This window comes from Coregonus lavaretus (assembly GCF_964263955.1).
Source record: "Coregonus lavaretus genome assembly, chromosome: 14".
Classification (NCBI taxonomy): domain Eukaryota; kingdom Metazoa; phylum Chordata; class Actinopteri; order Salmoniformes; family Salmonidae; genus Coregonus; species Coregonus lavaretus.
This window is the reverse complement of record NC_140001.1, coordinates 34,789,573-34,807,072: the sequence shown is the minus strand read 5'-3', so window position 1 is coordinate 34,807,072 and position 17,500 is coordinate 34,789,573. Positions and strand designations below refer to the sequence as shown.

The window sequence follows — 17,500 nt, the reverse complement described above, 5'->3', positions numbered from 1 at the left end:
TATATTGAATATAGGATGAAAAAGATTTACGTTTCTACATGGAATTTACCGCAGTGTAAAGTATACTTAGTTCTGATGATTATGTTGAAATTATCCTGTTAGTTAGGTTATGTCAATGTATTTAAGTTGACGTTTTATTCTAATTTCAATGTTTACAACGCTGGTTGAAATTTGATAAACAGTACTGGTTGATTTTTTTTTCTTTAATCCAATGTATTTTCCACATTGATTCCACGTCACAATGCGTTGACAAATTACATTGAAACAACGTTGATTCAACCAGTGTGTGCACTTATTATGACCAATTTTCTATTGAGATGCTTTGTGGATACAGGCCCAGGTCTCTCTTTGGTGGTTGGAGGGAACTTAGAGTGACTCCAAGATCAAAGTTTGTCATATGTGGTCTAATTTAAATGTTGACATACCACACCATCTGAAAGAAAATTAAATAAGACTGTGCCGATCTTTTCTATTCATAAGGGATGCTGAAAGCACCTCCATGGTTTCCATCCCCACTAATGATCCCAGGCCTGACACACTCCCATTGGGCTGGTGGGCTCCTCAACATGAAGCCCCTTTTTGTTCATCACATTGCCAATCCCTATTCTTCCAGTCCCCCCACCCTCAACATGGACTGCGTTGCTTCCCACCTTAGAATTATTCTTCAACTCCAGCTCAAGGAGAACAGAGTCTGCCACATTACCGTCAGTGTATACTTTGTTCCTTGCCCCAAACAAGAGAGGATTGGGGTTGCTTGTGGGATCCCTCAGTCCGCCTCCACCTAACCCACCATTACCCCCACCTCCTGCCCTACCTTCCCTGGTTCCCCTTCCCGTTACCTCACCCCTATTCCCGGGGGGACAGCAGGAGTTGGTCTGGCAGACGGCCTGGAAGCCCCTCTTGAAGTTCTCGTTGAAGTATCCGTAGATGATGGGGTTGACAGAGGAGTTGGAAAACGCTAGCCAGTGAGCGAAAGGAAAGATGTATCCGGTGAGGAGCTCCAACTGTTCCTCTTCCAGCCCACCGTAGTCTGTCAGCAGCATCAGAGTCCACAGCGGCAGCCAGGACAGCATGAACAGCAGGGTCACCACGATCAGCATCTTGATCACCTTGATTTTCTTCTGGGAGATCAGCGGCCTGCCCCCCTCATGCCTGGCTGGGGGAGGAGGAGGTGCTGCATCCTGAGGCTCTCTGCTTGACACCACAGAGGTGTAGAGCTTCACCCCGATGCGCCCGTACATGATGGTGATGAGAGCCAGGGGCACCAAGTAGATGTGGGCGAACAGAACCATGGTGTAGACCTTCCTCATCTTCGGGTCAGCAAAGTTCTCATAGCAGGAGTACAGGGGGTAGGTCATGTTGTAGTTCTGGTTGTAAACCATGTAGTGATCGGCCACCTCCTCCACGGTCAGGGCAGCTGCTGACGGACACATGATTACCACAGCCAGAATCCAGATCATCGCTATGGTCGCCTTGGCAACTAGCAGGGTGAGTTTGGGCTGAAAAGGGTACACAATGCAGCAGAACCTGTGGATATTGGAAATAGAGAGAGTAAAAGGAAGAATGCTTGCTGTTTTTTTTTGTTGCCAAGGCACTATACAAATGTGGTCAAATATATTGGCACCCCTTGCACTTGGACTGCAATGTTCTGTTTTTTTCTTTTCAAAACTGGTTGAATGGCTATTTCTAACCTGTAGGGCACCTGCAATCACAGGTGAGATAAATTACCACAGGTGAGATAAATTACACAGTAAAAATAATCATTGTCTCCAACCAAATTCCCTCCCCAGCCTCACTGTAGAGCTCCATCATACTAACCTGTCGACTGCGATGGCCACCAGGGTGAAGACTGAGGCAGCTACAGACATCCCCTGCACCAGACCACTCAGTTTACACACAGTGTTGGTAAATGGCCAGCCTGTTGACAAAATCAATGACAATTACAAACAACAACAAAGAGACAGCAGCCATAGAGAGTTCAACTTACTTGGTAAAATAAGGTTAAATTAAAAGATATAGACCCAGCCACAATTTCCTAGGCCTTGTACACAGTTGTGTCAAATGCGCTGTACATTAGTTGTACACCCTGAGTGTGTACAGTACTAGGCTATGTAAAGCACAGTGGTTAAGACACGTGTGTTGTGTGGTTAGATTCTACACAAATGGGAGTATAGACTTGGCCCTTCTTCACTGAAGATCTGTGTTCAGTGAAATGAATCAATTAGCTTAATGAATGATCTGCCATATGACCTGGCTTAAACGTCAATAGAGGATAGCATTATTTGGCATCCAGTCTGAATTTCTGCAGACCAGGGAAACATTGTAACTGAAGTTTTAGAAACTGCATTAATAGTATTGTATTAGTTATTATTCTGTTATCTCCTTTTCAAATGATAATAGGTCATTGCATAAATAGATTTTGCCTTGTGCAAAATGTTCTCACAAACTCAAGACCAGGCTGTTGTGTCATATGCACCAAAAGGTTGATGGCACAATATACACATTTACATAGACACAATCATCACTCAACCCACAGATGGTGATATAAATACTGGTTAAACATATATTCTGTTTGTTTTGAAGGACTTGATGAATAAGACATAAGATGGTAATGAAGACCAATTCAAATGGGTCTGTAGAATGGGGAATCATAACATGTATAATTTTCTATGTTGGCTGTAATTTGCTATCATGAAGTTATACAACTATCGATTAGCCAGTTATACTACTAGTCTGTAAATTAGCAATTTACATGCCCCCATTTTCCATCAGTAGAATGTGCATAATGACAGTCTGAAATGAACATGATGAAATATGCATTAAATAAAACTCAAACAGCTCTAAGATTTCTAAGTTATGTTAGAACAAAGCTCATCACACCAAGCTCAGCAGGGTATAGGCACAATTTATATCCCGTTGCCTAGATAAATTGCAGAACATGTATATTACCAAGATAAACAAAGCAATGATTTGCTGTCCATTAGATTGCTATTGAACTAAAGTGTTTTGTAGAAAGCAATTTAATTTATTCAAATGAATTGGCATGCAAAAGGTGAACATAATGAATAATGAGGACAAGAGGGTGTATACAAGAGGCTGTGTACAAGAGGTTATGTACAAGAGGTTATGTACAAGAGGATGGGTACAAGAGGATGTGTACAACCATTCTTATAGGGATAGTTTCTTGACAGAGAATGTAGAGAATCAGGATCTGATCTTTGTCCTCGAGGTGCTACTCTTACCCATCATTAATATGAATTAAATCTCATTATGACTCTCTACATTGAGTCGAAGGAAAAGGGGAGTTTCGTGCTCAAACAACTGGAGTAGTGGCACTACTCTGTCTGATGAAGGTCGCTGACCGAAATGTCACGTTATGTTTCTAACTTTAGATAAATTAATCATATATTTTTGGCGGCACCACTTTAACTGGGGACGGTTGTTTGCATGGAAATGTTTTGTAGCCTTCGTTTTGTCCCGTTTCAACAGAAGTAAATGAACTTGGCTAGCTTTCGCCAGCTGATGTACCGTTAGAGAGAGAGCTGGCCAAAAGTTGGCTAACTTTAGCTATTATTTTTGCCTCAATCACAGTAGATCTTAATCAAACGATGAAACCATCAGCCAAACGATTGATATTCTGAAAAAATTTTCAGTGCAATGTGAGTTTTTATTAGTCTTTATGGCAATATAACATTATTGATCAGTCAGTACCCTACTTTTCACACTGACACAGTAATAAACAGCTCTAACGTTACAGGCTTTACGGTCATGATGCAGCTTTTCATATCGCACTACGCTCACACCCGCTGGCTTTCTGTCTGACTCCCTGGTCCCAAACCCAACCGCAGTCCTGCAATGTTATTTTAGGCGGATGTGATGCAGCTCCCTTGCCAGCCATGGTCCCAGCATTTTTGCGCCCTATAGGCAATATAAAAAAATAACTGAAGAAATAGTTTAAATTACCAGAGATTCTCACATAGCCCTTTTATAAGGTTATATGTATTACTGGGCTATATCAGCCAATGTAGCGAGATGTAGTTTGAAGAGAGCAGAGTAGGAGAGACTATTTTTATAAACTGCCTTTTAGGAGTGGGAAGATTTTCAGACTGAGAAATATGGGTGATCAATATTTAGGCCTATTTCTAGGCAATGTAGTAAAGTATTTAGGAAGTACATTTCCTTCGAAATATAACTGCCCCGTGCTTCTCCGCCCATGCATAGGCTATAGCCTACTCTATTTATTTGAGACCACACGCGCACCTGATCTCGCAGGTATGGCTACTGAACTTGAAGCAGCAAGAATGATGACAGCGACACTTGCTACGTTTTGCATAGGCCTATAGGATATAGCCTACCTTTTAGGAGGATGATTTGCAGGCAGAGACAAATAAATGGAAAAATCTATATTTATTGAAAATGAAAAGGAGCAACACTCGCTCACCATAGTAGCCTAACCTATGTGCGCGTTGTGCCTTTTCCTTTTCAATGATTACATTTTTTGATTGCACTTTGACTCACGTTGGTTAAGCGTCCTCCACTTCTTTCCATGATCAATAGCCTATTTATTTAGAGACACTGTAGTAAACTACAGTCAAGGTCAAAAGTCTGCTGCCTCAGTTTTTATGATGGCAATTTGCATATACTCCAGAATGTTATGAAGAGTGATCAGATGAATTGCAATTAATTGCAAAGTCCCTCTTTGCCATGAAAATGAACTTAATACTAAGAAAACATTTCCACTGCATTTCAGCCCTGCCACAAAAGGACCAGCTGACATCATGTCAGTGATTCTCTCATTAACACAGGTGAGAGTGTTGACGAGGACAAGGCTGGAGATCACTCTGTCATGCTGATTGAGTTAGAATAACAGACTGGAAGCTTTAAAAGGAGGGTGGAGCTTGAAATCATTGTTCTTCTTCTGTTAACCATGGTTACCTGCAAGGCAACACGTGCCGTTATCATTGCTTTGCACAAAAAGGGCACAGGCAAGGATATTGCTGCTAGTAAGATTGCACCTAAATCAACCATTTATCAGATCATCAAGAACATCAAGGAGAGAGGTTCAATTGTTGTGAAGAAGGCTTCAGGGTGCCCAAGAAAGTCCAGCAAGCGCCAGGACCGTCTCCTAAAGTTGATTCAGCTGCGGGATTGGGGCAACACCAGTGCAGAGCTTGCTCAGGAATGGCAGCAGGCAGGTGTGAGTGCATCTGCACGCACAGTGAGGTGAAGACTTTTGGAGGATGGCCTGGTGTCAAGAAGGGCAGCGAGGAAGCCACTTCTCTCCAGGAAAAACATCAGGGACAGACTGATATTCTGCAAAAGGTACAGGGATTGGACTGCAGAGGACTGGGGTAAAGTCATTTTCTCTGATGAATCCCCTTTCCGATTGTTTGGGGCATCCGGAAAAAAGCTTGTCCGGAGAAGACAAGGTGAGCGCTACCATCAGTCTTGTGTCATGCCAACAGTAAAGCATCCTGAGACCACTCATGTGTGGGGTTGCTTCTCAGCCAAGGGAGTGGGCTCACTCACAATTTTGCCTAAGAACACAGCCATGAATAAAGAATGGTACCAACACCTCCTCCGAGAGCAACTTCTCCCAACCATCCAAGAACAGTTTGGTGACGAACAATGCCTTTTCCAGCATGATGGAGCACCTTGCCATAAGGCAAAAGTGATAACTAAGTGGCTCGGGGAACAAAACATCTACATTTTGGGTCCATGGCCAGGAAACTCCCCAGACCTTAATCCCATTGAGAACTTGTGGTCAATCCTCAAGAGGCGGGTGGACGAACAAAAACCCACAGATTCTGACAAACTCCAAGCATTGATTATGCAAGAATGGGCTGCCATCAGGCAGGATGTGGCCCAGAACTTAATTGACAGCATGCCAGGGCAGATTGCAGAGGTCTTAAAAAAGAAGGGTCAACACTGCAAATATTGACTCTTTGCAAAACTTAATGTAATTGTCAATAAAAGCCTTTGAGACTTATGGAATGCTTGTAATTATACTTCAGTATACCATAGTAACATCTGACAAAAATATCTAAAAACACTGAAGCAGCAAACTTTGTGAAGACCAATACTTGTGTCATTCTCAAAACTTTTGACCACGACTGTATAGTCTAATCATATCTAAGTTAAATTTCATATTTAAGTTAACTGCCACGTGATTCTCCGCCCATGTATGCAGCCTACCCTATTTCAATGAGACCACACATACTAGCGGCACTTGAACTCTCATGCCCAACTAGGAGAGGTAGGCTACTGAAGTTGAAGCAGCGAATTCTGAGTGTGTGAATAATGCGAAAAATATGTGTTTTTAATACAATAGGTAGGGTAACGCATACAAAGCAGAAAGAGGCCAGTTTCCAAATAATCTGTGGGACAACAAAAATATTTGAATCCCAAAGTCGTCTGTCTCACAGCATGACAATTCCGACTGGGCCGCAATGATCTGTGTCGGGACCCGCAGGTCCCGCAGGCATCCCATGGGAATGCAGCCCTCTAGTGCACAGTCACTACTCAACACTGCTCATCATGTCTTAGCAGGATCAGGTGGTGACAGGGGTCCCAGCAGGGTCAGCCAGCCAGGGAAGACCAGTCTACGGAGCTCAGGTGAATTTTGTAATATATTAATAATATCAGTGAATGATACAAAGTTCCATCTTGAATTGATGGGTAGACCTACAGTAGCTACAGGACAGCATCTTAAGCTTAAAGCTACAGTCTGGGATCTGGGAATAATGTTCATTTCAATTATTGAACCATTCATTCTATTGTTGGATAATATAATGTACATCAAGGTAATTATTTGTCATGCCTCATCTTAGGAGGATCAGATGGTCACAGGGGTCTCAGCAGGGTCAGGCAGACAGGGAAGAACAGTCTGTGATGGAGCTGACGTGAATTTTTGCAGATACAACACTTTATTCTCTCTGTGCAGCAAACACTGGACAAGCCAGATGCTCTTTTAAGGCAGTCTGACAAACCTCCAAAGTTAATTTCCAAACTGTATCAAGGGTTGATAAAAATGTGAGGAAGACCTGGTAGAAGCTGTTGATGATGATAAATTGATACAGATATGTTTGAATTCCCAGTCATGTTCATATAATCTCAGACACAAATTACTGCAGTTTAAGACCATCCATAGAATGTACTATATGCCAGTGAAACTGAATTACATGCACTCAGAAAAGTAATTCCTCTGATGGAGGTGTAAAACACAAAAGGGGACATATTTGCATATGTTGTGATCTTGTGAAGGCTGGCTGAATTCTGGCAAAGAGTATGTTATTTTATCTCAGCATGTCTACAGATTCTCCCTGTTTTTGTTTGCTTGGAAACGTTGATACTGGAGACTGTTATCTGAAGAAACCGTGTAACCAAGCATTTATAGTGGCTAAGAATTGCATTGCCATTGATTGGAAGGTTGGTTATCCTCCAACAATGTCAAGTTATGTATCACTAGATTTGATTTATTACAAGATTAAGGGTATACTGGGCAACTTTCATAAGGTCTGGATGCCTTATATGGAATACTGTACGACAAAAGGAGTTTGCATTGAAAACATGCCCACGTCAGGGGAGACACCTATTTAGGCAATCCCTAGCTGCTGTGCTGCTCAGTCCTGGCCGTGTGAGTCTGCCATCCTGTGGGTTGTCACTCTGGCCTTGGCCTAACACACCCAACCAATAAATGAATGTGTCACTAAGATCCTAAAGCTGAGTGGGATGTGTTAGGTTGGGGCGCTGCAGGGTGGTGGACCCCTATGGACAGGATGGGGCGACCCAGTTATATTGTGTGCAAGTAAAAAGAGCTCTACACAGTGGTGTAAAGTACTTAAGTAAAATACTTTAAAGTACTACTTAAGTCATGTTTTGGGGTATCTGTACTTTACTACTTATATTTTTGACAACTTTTACTCCACTACATTCCTAGAGAAAATAATATACTTCTTACTCCATACATTTTCCCTGACACCAAAAAGTACTCGTTACATTTCAAATGCTCAGGCAGGACAGCAATATGGTCCAATTCACGCACCTATCAATATAACGCATTGTCATCCCTATTGCTTCTGATCTGGCGGACTCACTAAACACATATACTGTGTTTGTAAATGATGTCTAAGTGTTGGAGTGTGCCCCTGGCTGACCATAAATTTTAAAAAACAAGAAAATCGTGCTGTCTGGTTTGTATAATATAAGGAATTTTATGTATAGTATTTACTTTTACTCAAGTATGACAATTCAGTACTTTTGCCACCACTGTACTTAAGTACATTTAAAACCAGATACTTTTAGACTTTTACTCAAGTAGTATTTTACTGGGTGACTTTCACTTTTACTTGAGTAAATTTCCTATTAAAGATATCATTACTTTTACTCAAGTATGAAAACGGAGTACTTTTTCCACCGCTGGCTCTACAGTACTATTAGGCCTATGAGATTAAATACATGGAGGATTTGCTGTTTCTGTGTGTTAATGTATATTTGACTTGGTCTTGACTAAATAGGGCTATCTTCTGTATACCAACCCTACCTTGTCACAACACAACTGATTGGCTCAAACGCATTAAGAAGGAAATCAATGTTTCTTTCCCTTGGGAATGACATTTTTTTTTTAAAGGTGGGAACTGGAAAGGAAATTGTGTTGGGAGAGAGTTTAGTTATTGACTTGTGGGGGTCGGGCGTGCAGATGGCAGGGGCTGGTTGGTCGGTCTGGCTGAAATTTGATATAGACGATGTCTTAATAAAGACAATCAAAAGTCTGTATTTTTTCAAGAGTTGTTCATTTGATAGGCTATTGGTTAAAGGTGCAACACAATATTTATTATTTAATTACCTTTGATCTAGTTAAGTCTTATTAACCACTTAAACATATTTAATAATGATATCTTACCTACAGTAGCTTGATGACTGTGGGCATTTTTGCTTACTTTTTGTTCTAAATAGAGACGGCATATTGGATTGTGTAAAAATGCAGGAAATGAGCTTTAGATGCCCCAAAAAATGTGGGAGGACCCCCAGACCCCCCGCCAGGTATGTCCACCCCACTTCTAAAACCAAAGTGGCGCCCCTGTATTTTTATAATGGAGATTGTCACACCTGAAATTCTGATGCATTCTATATTTCCTTTACATTAAATGTGTTACATGAAAATGGTACAATGTCTAATATGATTAGTGTACAGTACATCTCTAATATGATTAGTGTACAGCACATCTCTAATATGATTAGTGTACAGTACATCTCTAATATGATTAGTGTACAGTACATCTCTAATATGATTAGTGTACAGTACATCTCTAATATGATTTCACAGTTGTGCAGCACAAGGCTATAGTGTGAATGATATATAATGATGTGGCATTAACTATGCATATACATTTTAATATGAAGACAAATGAATTAATCATATTATCTTAACTTTCTAGCAATGTATTGTGAGAAGTTATGTACAGTACTAGTCAAAAGTTTGGACACCTTCTAATTCAAGGGTTTTTCTTTATCTTTACTATTTTCTACATTGTAGAATAATAGTGAAGACATCAAAACTATGTAATAACACATATGGAATCATGTAGTAACCCAAAAAGTGTTAAACAAATTGAGATTCTTCAAAGTAGCCACCCTTTGCCTTGATGACAGCTTTGCACACTCTTGGCATTCTCTCAACCAGCTTCACCTAGAATGCTTTTCCAATAGTCTTGAAGGAGTTCCCACATATACTGAGCACTTGTTGGCTGCTTTTCCTTCACTCTGCAGTCCAACTCATCCCAAACCATCTCAACTGGGTTGAGGTCGGGTGATTGTGGAGGCCAGGTCATCTAATGCAGCACTCCATCATCCTTCTTGGCCAAATAGCCCTTACACAGCCTGGAGGTGTGTTTTGGGTCATTGTCCTGTTGAAAAACAAATGATAGTCCCACTAAGCGCAAACCAGATGGGATGGTGTATCGCTGCAGAATGCTGTGGTAGCCATGCTGGTTAAGTGTGCCTTAAATCCTAAATAAATCACTGACAGCGTCACCAGCAAAGCACCCCCACAACATCACAACTCCTCCTCAATACTTCATGGAGGGAACCACACATGCAGAGATCATCCGTTCACCTACTCTGCGTCTCACAAAGACACGGCGGTTGGAACCAAAAATCTCAAATTTGGACTTCCACCGGTCTAATGTCCATTGCTCGTGTTTCTTGGCCCAAGCAAGTCTCTTATTATTATTGGTGTCCTTTAATAGTGGTTTCTTTGCAGCAATTTGATCATGAAGGTCTGATTCACGCAGTCTACTCTGAACAGTTGATGTTGAGATGTGTCTGTTACTTGAACTCTGTGAAGCATTTATTTGGGCTGCAATCTGAGGTGCAGTTAACTCTAATGAACTTATCCTCTGCAGCAGAGGTAACTCTGGGTCTTCCTTTCCTGTGGCGGTCCTCATGAGAGCCAGTTTCAAAGTTCTTGAAATGTTCAGTATTGACTGACCTTAATGTTTTAAAGTAATGATGGACTGTCATTTGTCTTTGCTTATTTGAGCTTTTCTTGCCATAATATGGACTTGGTCTTTTACTAAATAGGGCTATCTTCTGTATACCAACCCTACCTTGTCACAACACAACTGATTGGCTCAAACGCATTAAGAAGGAAATCAATTCCACAAATTAACTTTTAACAAGAAACACCTGTTAATTGAAATGCATTCCAGGTGACTACTTCATGAAGCTGGTTGAGAGAATTTCAAGAGTGTGCAGTGTCATCAAGGCAAAGGGTGGCTACTTTGAAGAATCTCAAAAAAGTGTTTAACACTTTTTCGGTTACTACATGATTCCATATGTGTTATTTCATGGTTTTGATGTCTTCACTATTATTCTACAATGTAGAAAATAGTAAAAATAAAGAAAAGCCCTGGAATGAGTAGGTGTGTCCAAACTTTTGACTGGTACTGTATATCCACAGGCAGGGTTTGGCCTTCACATTGGGTCTTGGGGGTGACGAAAAGATAGTGGGGTGGGCCAAGGTTAACATTTTCAATGCTTATGGGCATATATGGGTCCCTCAAATCCAAACCCAGTCTATGAGTGATAACATATTAATATGTATGTAAATTGAGTTCTGAAGTAGCCAAGTTTCCTTTTTTTTGTCCTGCTTTTGGAAGATAAGAAGTGAATGGCCAGTGGTAAAAAAAATACAAACTCATGAAAAACATTCTGCAGGAAGGATCTCTGACAATATTCCTCACTCTGTTTATGTCTCCTCTGATCATTTAATGTTGCCTGCAGCAACACTTTGTTTATATTCATTATAACTATGTTTCTGTTCTTTCTTTTTGAGGAGTCAAAAATTCACAAATTAGTAAAGACATGCTCCGGAACATTGCAGACTATTAAGTATTTTTTTAACCTCCCGCTGTTGATGTGTCAATGTGTAGTTCATACATGCATATTCTATGAGCAGAATGTCTTACCTCAATTAGCAACAAAATCCCTAGTTTAAAATCAACCATTTTTCTGGAACCTGTGCTGTGCCATTTTCCCTACATTTCCCCCCACATGGGCCAGCCCCCTAGCAATTCAGTCAATAAGCTTCAGCCCCTCGCCATTTGTGTGACAGTTAGCAAGATGCACACACAGCAGAGCGAGACAGACAGCAATGACATGGTGCACTATTTTCAGATGTCTCCAGAGATGTTTGACCAGGTTCAAGTCCGGGCTCTGGCTGGGCCACTCAAGGATATTCAGAGACCTGTCCCGAAGCCACTCTTGCGTTGTCTTGGATGTGTACTTAGGGTCGTTGTCCTGTTGGAAGGTGAACCTTTGCCCCAGTCTGAGGTCCTGAGTGCTCTGGAGCAGGTTTCATCTAGGATCTCTCTGTACTTTGCTCCGTTCATGTTTCCCTCGATCCTGACTAGTCTCCCAGTCCCTGCCGCTGAAAAACATCCCCACAGCATGATGCTGCCACCACCATGCTTCACCGCAGCGGCTTCCGTCTGGCCACTCTACCATAAAGGCCTGATTGGTGGAGTGCTGCAGAGATGGTTGTCCTTCTGGAAGGTTCTCAAATCTCCACAGAGGAACTCTGGAGCTCTGTCAGAGTGACCATCGGGTTCTTGGTCACCTCCCTGACCAAGGTCCTTCTCCCCCGATTGCTCAGTTTGGCCAGGTGGCCAGCTCTAGGAAGAGTCTTGGTGGTTCCAAACTTCTTTCATTTAAGAATGATGGAGGCCACTGTGTTCTTGGGGACCTTCAATGCTGCAGACATTTTTGGTACCCTTCCCCAGATCTGTGCCTCGGCACAATCAGGTCTCGGAGCTCTACAGACAATTATTTCGACCTCATGGCTTGGTTTTTGCTCTGACATGCAATGTCAACTGTAGGACCTTATATAGATAGGTGTGTGCCTTTCCAAATCAATTGAATGTACCACAGGTGGACTCAAATCATGTTGTAGAAACATCTCAAGGATGATCAATGGAAACAGGATGCACCTGAGGTCAATTTCGAGTCTCATAGCAAAGGGTCTGAATACTTCTGTAAATAAGGTTTTTCAGTTTTATTTTATAAATTTGCAAAAAGTTCTAAAAATCTGTTTTCGCTTTGTCATTATGGGGTATTGTGTGTAGATTGATGAGGACCATTTTTTATTTAATCCATTTTAGAATAACGCTGTAACGTAACAAAATGTGGAAAAAGTGAAGGGGTCTGAATACTTTCCAAATGCACTGCACATATGTGACGTAGTACGCAATTTTCGTGGACCAGTTTTGGTTCGCCAGCTCAGACAGAGTTGCGTTCGCCAGCTCAGACAGAGTTGCATTCGCCCCCCCATCCAGAGTTGTATTCCCCACCCTTTACAGAGTTGCGTTCACCAGGTCAGTGAAACCGAGTTGCGTTACCTACCTGTGATGAGGTTGTCCACCAGCGTTGTGGGGATGCAGAAAATGCCCACCAGCAGGTCGCTGACCGCCAGGTTGAGGATGAAAAGGTTGGTGACGGTTCTCATGCGGCGGTTCCCCAGCACGATCAGACACACAAGCACATTACCCACCATGCACAGCAGGAAGATGAAAAGGTAGGCCAGGATGAAGCTAGCAGCCACAGGGAGGGAGTGCTGGTAGTAAGGGAAATAGGTGATGTTGTTGGTGGTAGTGTAGTTGGTGTGGTTAGCAGCATCGTAGCAGAGGAGGAGGTGGCTGGAGGAGTTCAGGGCTATCATGGTGCCTGTCGAGCCCTCCAGTTCAGTCAGACTCTCATCTTCTCCGCTTCTCCACACCTCCATCACTCCTCCCTTCTTCAGGGTGGACCACGCAGCCACTCACACACTGCTCTGCACCTTGGGACACAAACAAACAGAAGCATATAATTTCCTTGTGAAATTCTAGCAGATTCATTGTGTATCCATACAGTGAATCTCCAGTACTTCTAATCATTCAGTAAATTTTATTTTTAATAGCCTTCATAGTTTTTCATAGCCTACTTACTGTGGCCAATACACTTTATACTTGGTAGTGAACAAGTTTGGATATTGGGACAAAGACACTGTAATCGACCTTTGATCTGGGCTTGAGGACATTGCTTTCAGAATAAATAACAAGGATCTCATATCATCAATTTGTCATACGCTTACCTCAGACACACACTGATATGAAGCACAATGACATGAAGCACAATTCGTAGTAATAGATAAAGTTCGCTCACAAGCAGCTCCCCTTGATGAGAGCTAAAATGACATGACATCGGTGCCAGTTAGCCCTGTCGTTGACATCGGTGCCAGTTAGCCCTGTCGTTGACATCGGTGCCAGTTAGCCCTGTCGTTGACTTTTTTTTTTTCATCACTGCAACTTAGATCACCTCTTGAATCAAACACTAATCAGGTTCTACACAGTTTTATATTTGAACCAGTTACTGTAATACAATTATGGGCACATGATACCCAAATCCTCATCTACAAACGTCTATTGTAAAAAAAAAAAAACATGTTAACCAATTGCTTATTCTGAGTTGAGTGGACTTTAAATGGACAACAATTTGAGCCAATGTGTTAGTTTGTTCACTCAACAAACTCTGCTCGAAGTGAGCTGAATTTGAAAAAGCTTGTTGAGTAAAATTACAAATTGATGTTTGCCTTTGGAAGGTAGTAGAAAAGTAAATTCATCTTTAGTTGTAAGTTAAATCTCAAGATGTTCTCCAATTAAAGGACACATTCAATCTGACTAAAGTATTTAATTATATACATAAAATGTTCTGATATGCCATTTATTCTGCTTCTATAATTCTATTCCAAAAATGTAATGTCTGTCAACTTGACTTTCTGTTTCTTCATACAATATCGGTACACTTAGACATGTAGGATCTTTATTTGAAGGGAAAATCAAGTCTGAAATCTCAGTGGATATTACAAACTTCAGAAGCGTTTTTAAACCTCAAAGATTTAAATCTCCTGCATTGCAGGAAAGTTCTCCTGCAATCGGGTGATCAAATTAAGATCCTACACCTGTAGATGTTTTCATGCCATCTACTGAAAATGTTTTTATTTTACTTGGTACTCATTTTAGAATGGACTTGATGCTCTAGAAAGTTCACTTTTTAAAACGTTTTCCAAGACCACAATCACTTCCCACTGGGCACAGACTTCAATTCAACGTCTATTCCACGTTGGTTCAACGTAATAACATTGATTCAACCAGTGTGTGCCCAGTGGGTTCCCCTTAGAGACTCACTGACACTAATAATTTAGCTTACATTGCATCTTTGACAGTAACGTACAAGGATCATTGTATGCTCTCAAATAATCGTACAATGACAGACATTTACAATAAGTGGCCTTAATCAGAAAATTGTTCTTGTTCATTTCCTTTCTTTCACAGATATCTTTTTGAAACAGCATACTGTAGGCCAGGAAGACATTGTGTGTTATAAATGAACAAGGCCCTAACAATTATAAGAGCCTGCGAACAAAGAGAGACATTTACAATAAGTGACCTTCTCCTGAACCTTTTTCTTAATAATTGCCTTTCTTTCACAGATACAGTACATTACTTTTCTGAAACAGCATACTATAGGTAGGCCACAGAATACATACTATAGGTAGGCCACAGAAGACAGAGGACATACGTGTTTTATAATAATTATATTTTAAATCTATGAACAAGGCCATAGCTATCATGTGTGCAAGAAAATAAATCACAGTGCCTTGCAAAAATATTCAGAACCCTTTGACTTCTTCACATTTTATTGTGTTACAAAGTGGGATTAAAATGGATTTAATTGTCCTTTTTTGTCAACAAGCTACACAAAATACTCTGTAATGTCAAAGGGGAAGAAAAAAAAAGTAATTTAAGATAATACAAAAATACAGTGGGGAAAAAATGTATTTAGTCAGCCACCAATTGTGCAAGTTCTCCCACTTAAAAAGATGAGAGATGCCTGTAATTTTCATCATAGGTACACGTCAACTATGACAGACAAATTGAGGAAAAAAAATCCAGAAAATCACATTGTAGGATTTTTAATGAATTTATTTGCAAATTATGGTGGAAAATAAGTATTTGGTCACCTACAAACAAGCAAGATTTCTGGCTCTCACAGACCTGTAACTTCTTCTTTAAGAGGCTCCTCTGTCCTCCACTCGTTACCTGTATTAATGGCACCTGTTTGAACTTGTTATCAGTATAAAAGACACCTGTCCACAACCTCAAACAGTCACACTCCAAACTCCACTATGGCCAAGACCAAAGAGCTGTCAAAGGACACCAGAAACAAAATTGTAGACCTGCACCAGGCTGGGAAGACTGAATCTGCAATAGGTAAGCAGCTTGGTTTGAAGAAATCAACTGTGGGAGCAATTATTAGGAAATGGAAGACATACAAGACCACTGATAATCTCCCTCGATCTGAACCTCCACGCAAGATCTCACCCCTAGTGAATGGACCTAGTGAATGACCTGCAGAGAGCTGGGACCAAAGTAACAAAGCCTACCATCAGTAACACACTACGCCGCCAGGGTCTCAAATCCTGCAGTGCAAGATGTGTCCCCCTGCTTAAGCCAGTACATGTCCAGGCCCGTCTGAAGTTTGCTAGAGTGCATTTGGATGATCCAGAAGAGGATTGGGATAATGCCATATGGTCAGATGAAACCAAAATAGAACTTTTTGGTAAAAACTAAACTCGTCGTGTTTGGAGGACAAAGAATGCTGAGTTGCATCCAAAGAACACCATACCTACTGTGAAGCATGGGGGTGGAAACATCATGCTTTGGGGCTGTTTTTCTGCAAAGGGACCAGGACGACTGATCAGTGTAAAGGAAAGAATGAATGGGGCCATGTATCGTGAGATTTTGAGTGAAAACCTCCTTCCATCAGCAAGGGCATTGAAGATGAAACGTGGCTGGGTCTTTCAGCATGACAATGATCCCAAACACACCGCCCGGGCAACGAAGGAGTGGCTTCGTAAGAAGCATTTCAAGGTCCTGGAGTGGCCTAGCCAGTCTCCAGATCTCAACCCCATAGAAAATCTTTGGAGGGAGTTGAAAGTCCGTGTTGCCCAGCGACAGCCCCAAAACATCACTGCTCTAGAGGAGATCTGCATGGAGGAATGGGCCAAAATACCAGCAACAGTGTGTGAAAACCTTGTGAAGACTTACAGAAAACGTTTGACCTGTGTCATTGCCAACAAAGGGTATATAACAAAGTATTGAGAAACTTTTGTTATTGACCAAATACTTATTTTCCACCATAATTGCAAATAAATTCATAAAAAATCCTAGCTAATTTTCCCCAAACATCAGACACCCCCTGACCTCGGACACTCTCTAGCGGTTGGAGGACTGAATCACCTCGAGCTCAACATTTATATGGACTGAAAAATAACGGTACGTTTTGTGACTAACGACACCCTTTTAGCTAGCTGACCACCAATTTTCAGTGCAATTTATGTAAGGTAAGTTAGGTTTTGAGAGTTTTCAAAAAAGTTATATGTACAAATTTTGTGGAACACGCTGCATATTGTAAAATTCGACTGCGCGACAGACCACACCTAATTTAATATCCAACTTTTTACCTCTGAAATATAGCTAACGGATTTTCTAATGTTGCTATCTTAGTTGCTAAATGTTGATAGAACTGCTAAGTAAGCAAAAAGGAAATAAATTGTAAGTGTTAGATAAGACATATCACGAAAACAGCTGCATGTTGTCAAGCTTTACCGTATCAAAATTGGAGTCCTCTGACGGAGGCGTTTTGCACAATCTGCAAAAATGTATTTGGAACTTTGAACCATGAACTTTTTGACACCTATCACTGTTGGCTATGTTTCATCTTACAACAGCTACATAGAGGCAGTATTTAGTTAAATGGTACAATGTATGCATCAATATTACACTAATTGGGACACACATTTTCATTACAGATAACATCAAACAAAAAACGTGGGTACACTTTCAGTTGTTGTGAAAACTTTCATCACCTTTCAATGCCTTAGCTTTGAAATGTAAATGTTTAT

At 41.1% G+C, this 17,500-nt stretch overlaps 1 protein-coding gene across 1 annotated transcript; it reads right to left on the bottom strand.

Moving 5' to 3' along the window:
* Positions 1 to 515: 515 nt before the first annotated feature.
* Positions 516 to 13,279, bottom strand: LOC311141129 (neuropeptide FF receptor 1-like; the record flags this gene model as incomplete). The annotated part of the gene is made up of 3 exons (XM_084176385.1): positions 516 to 1,527; positions 1,819 to 1,918; positions 12,901 to 13,279. 3 exons carry the CDS (start codon positions 13,277 to 13,279, stop codon positions 516 to 518), a joined length of 1,491 nt encoding a protein of 496 aa, XP_084032511.1.
* Between the last annotated feature and the right edge of the window lie 4,221 nt (positions 13,280 to 17,500).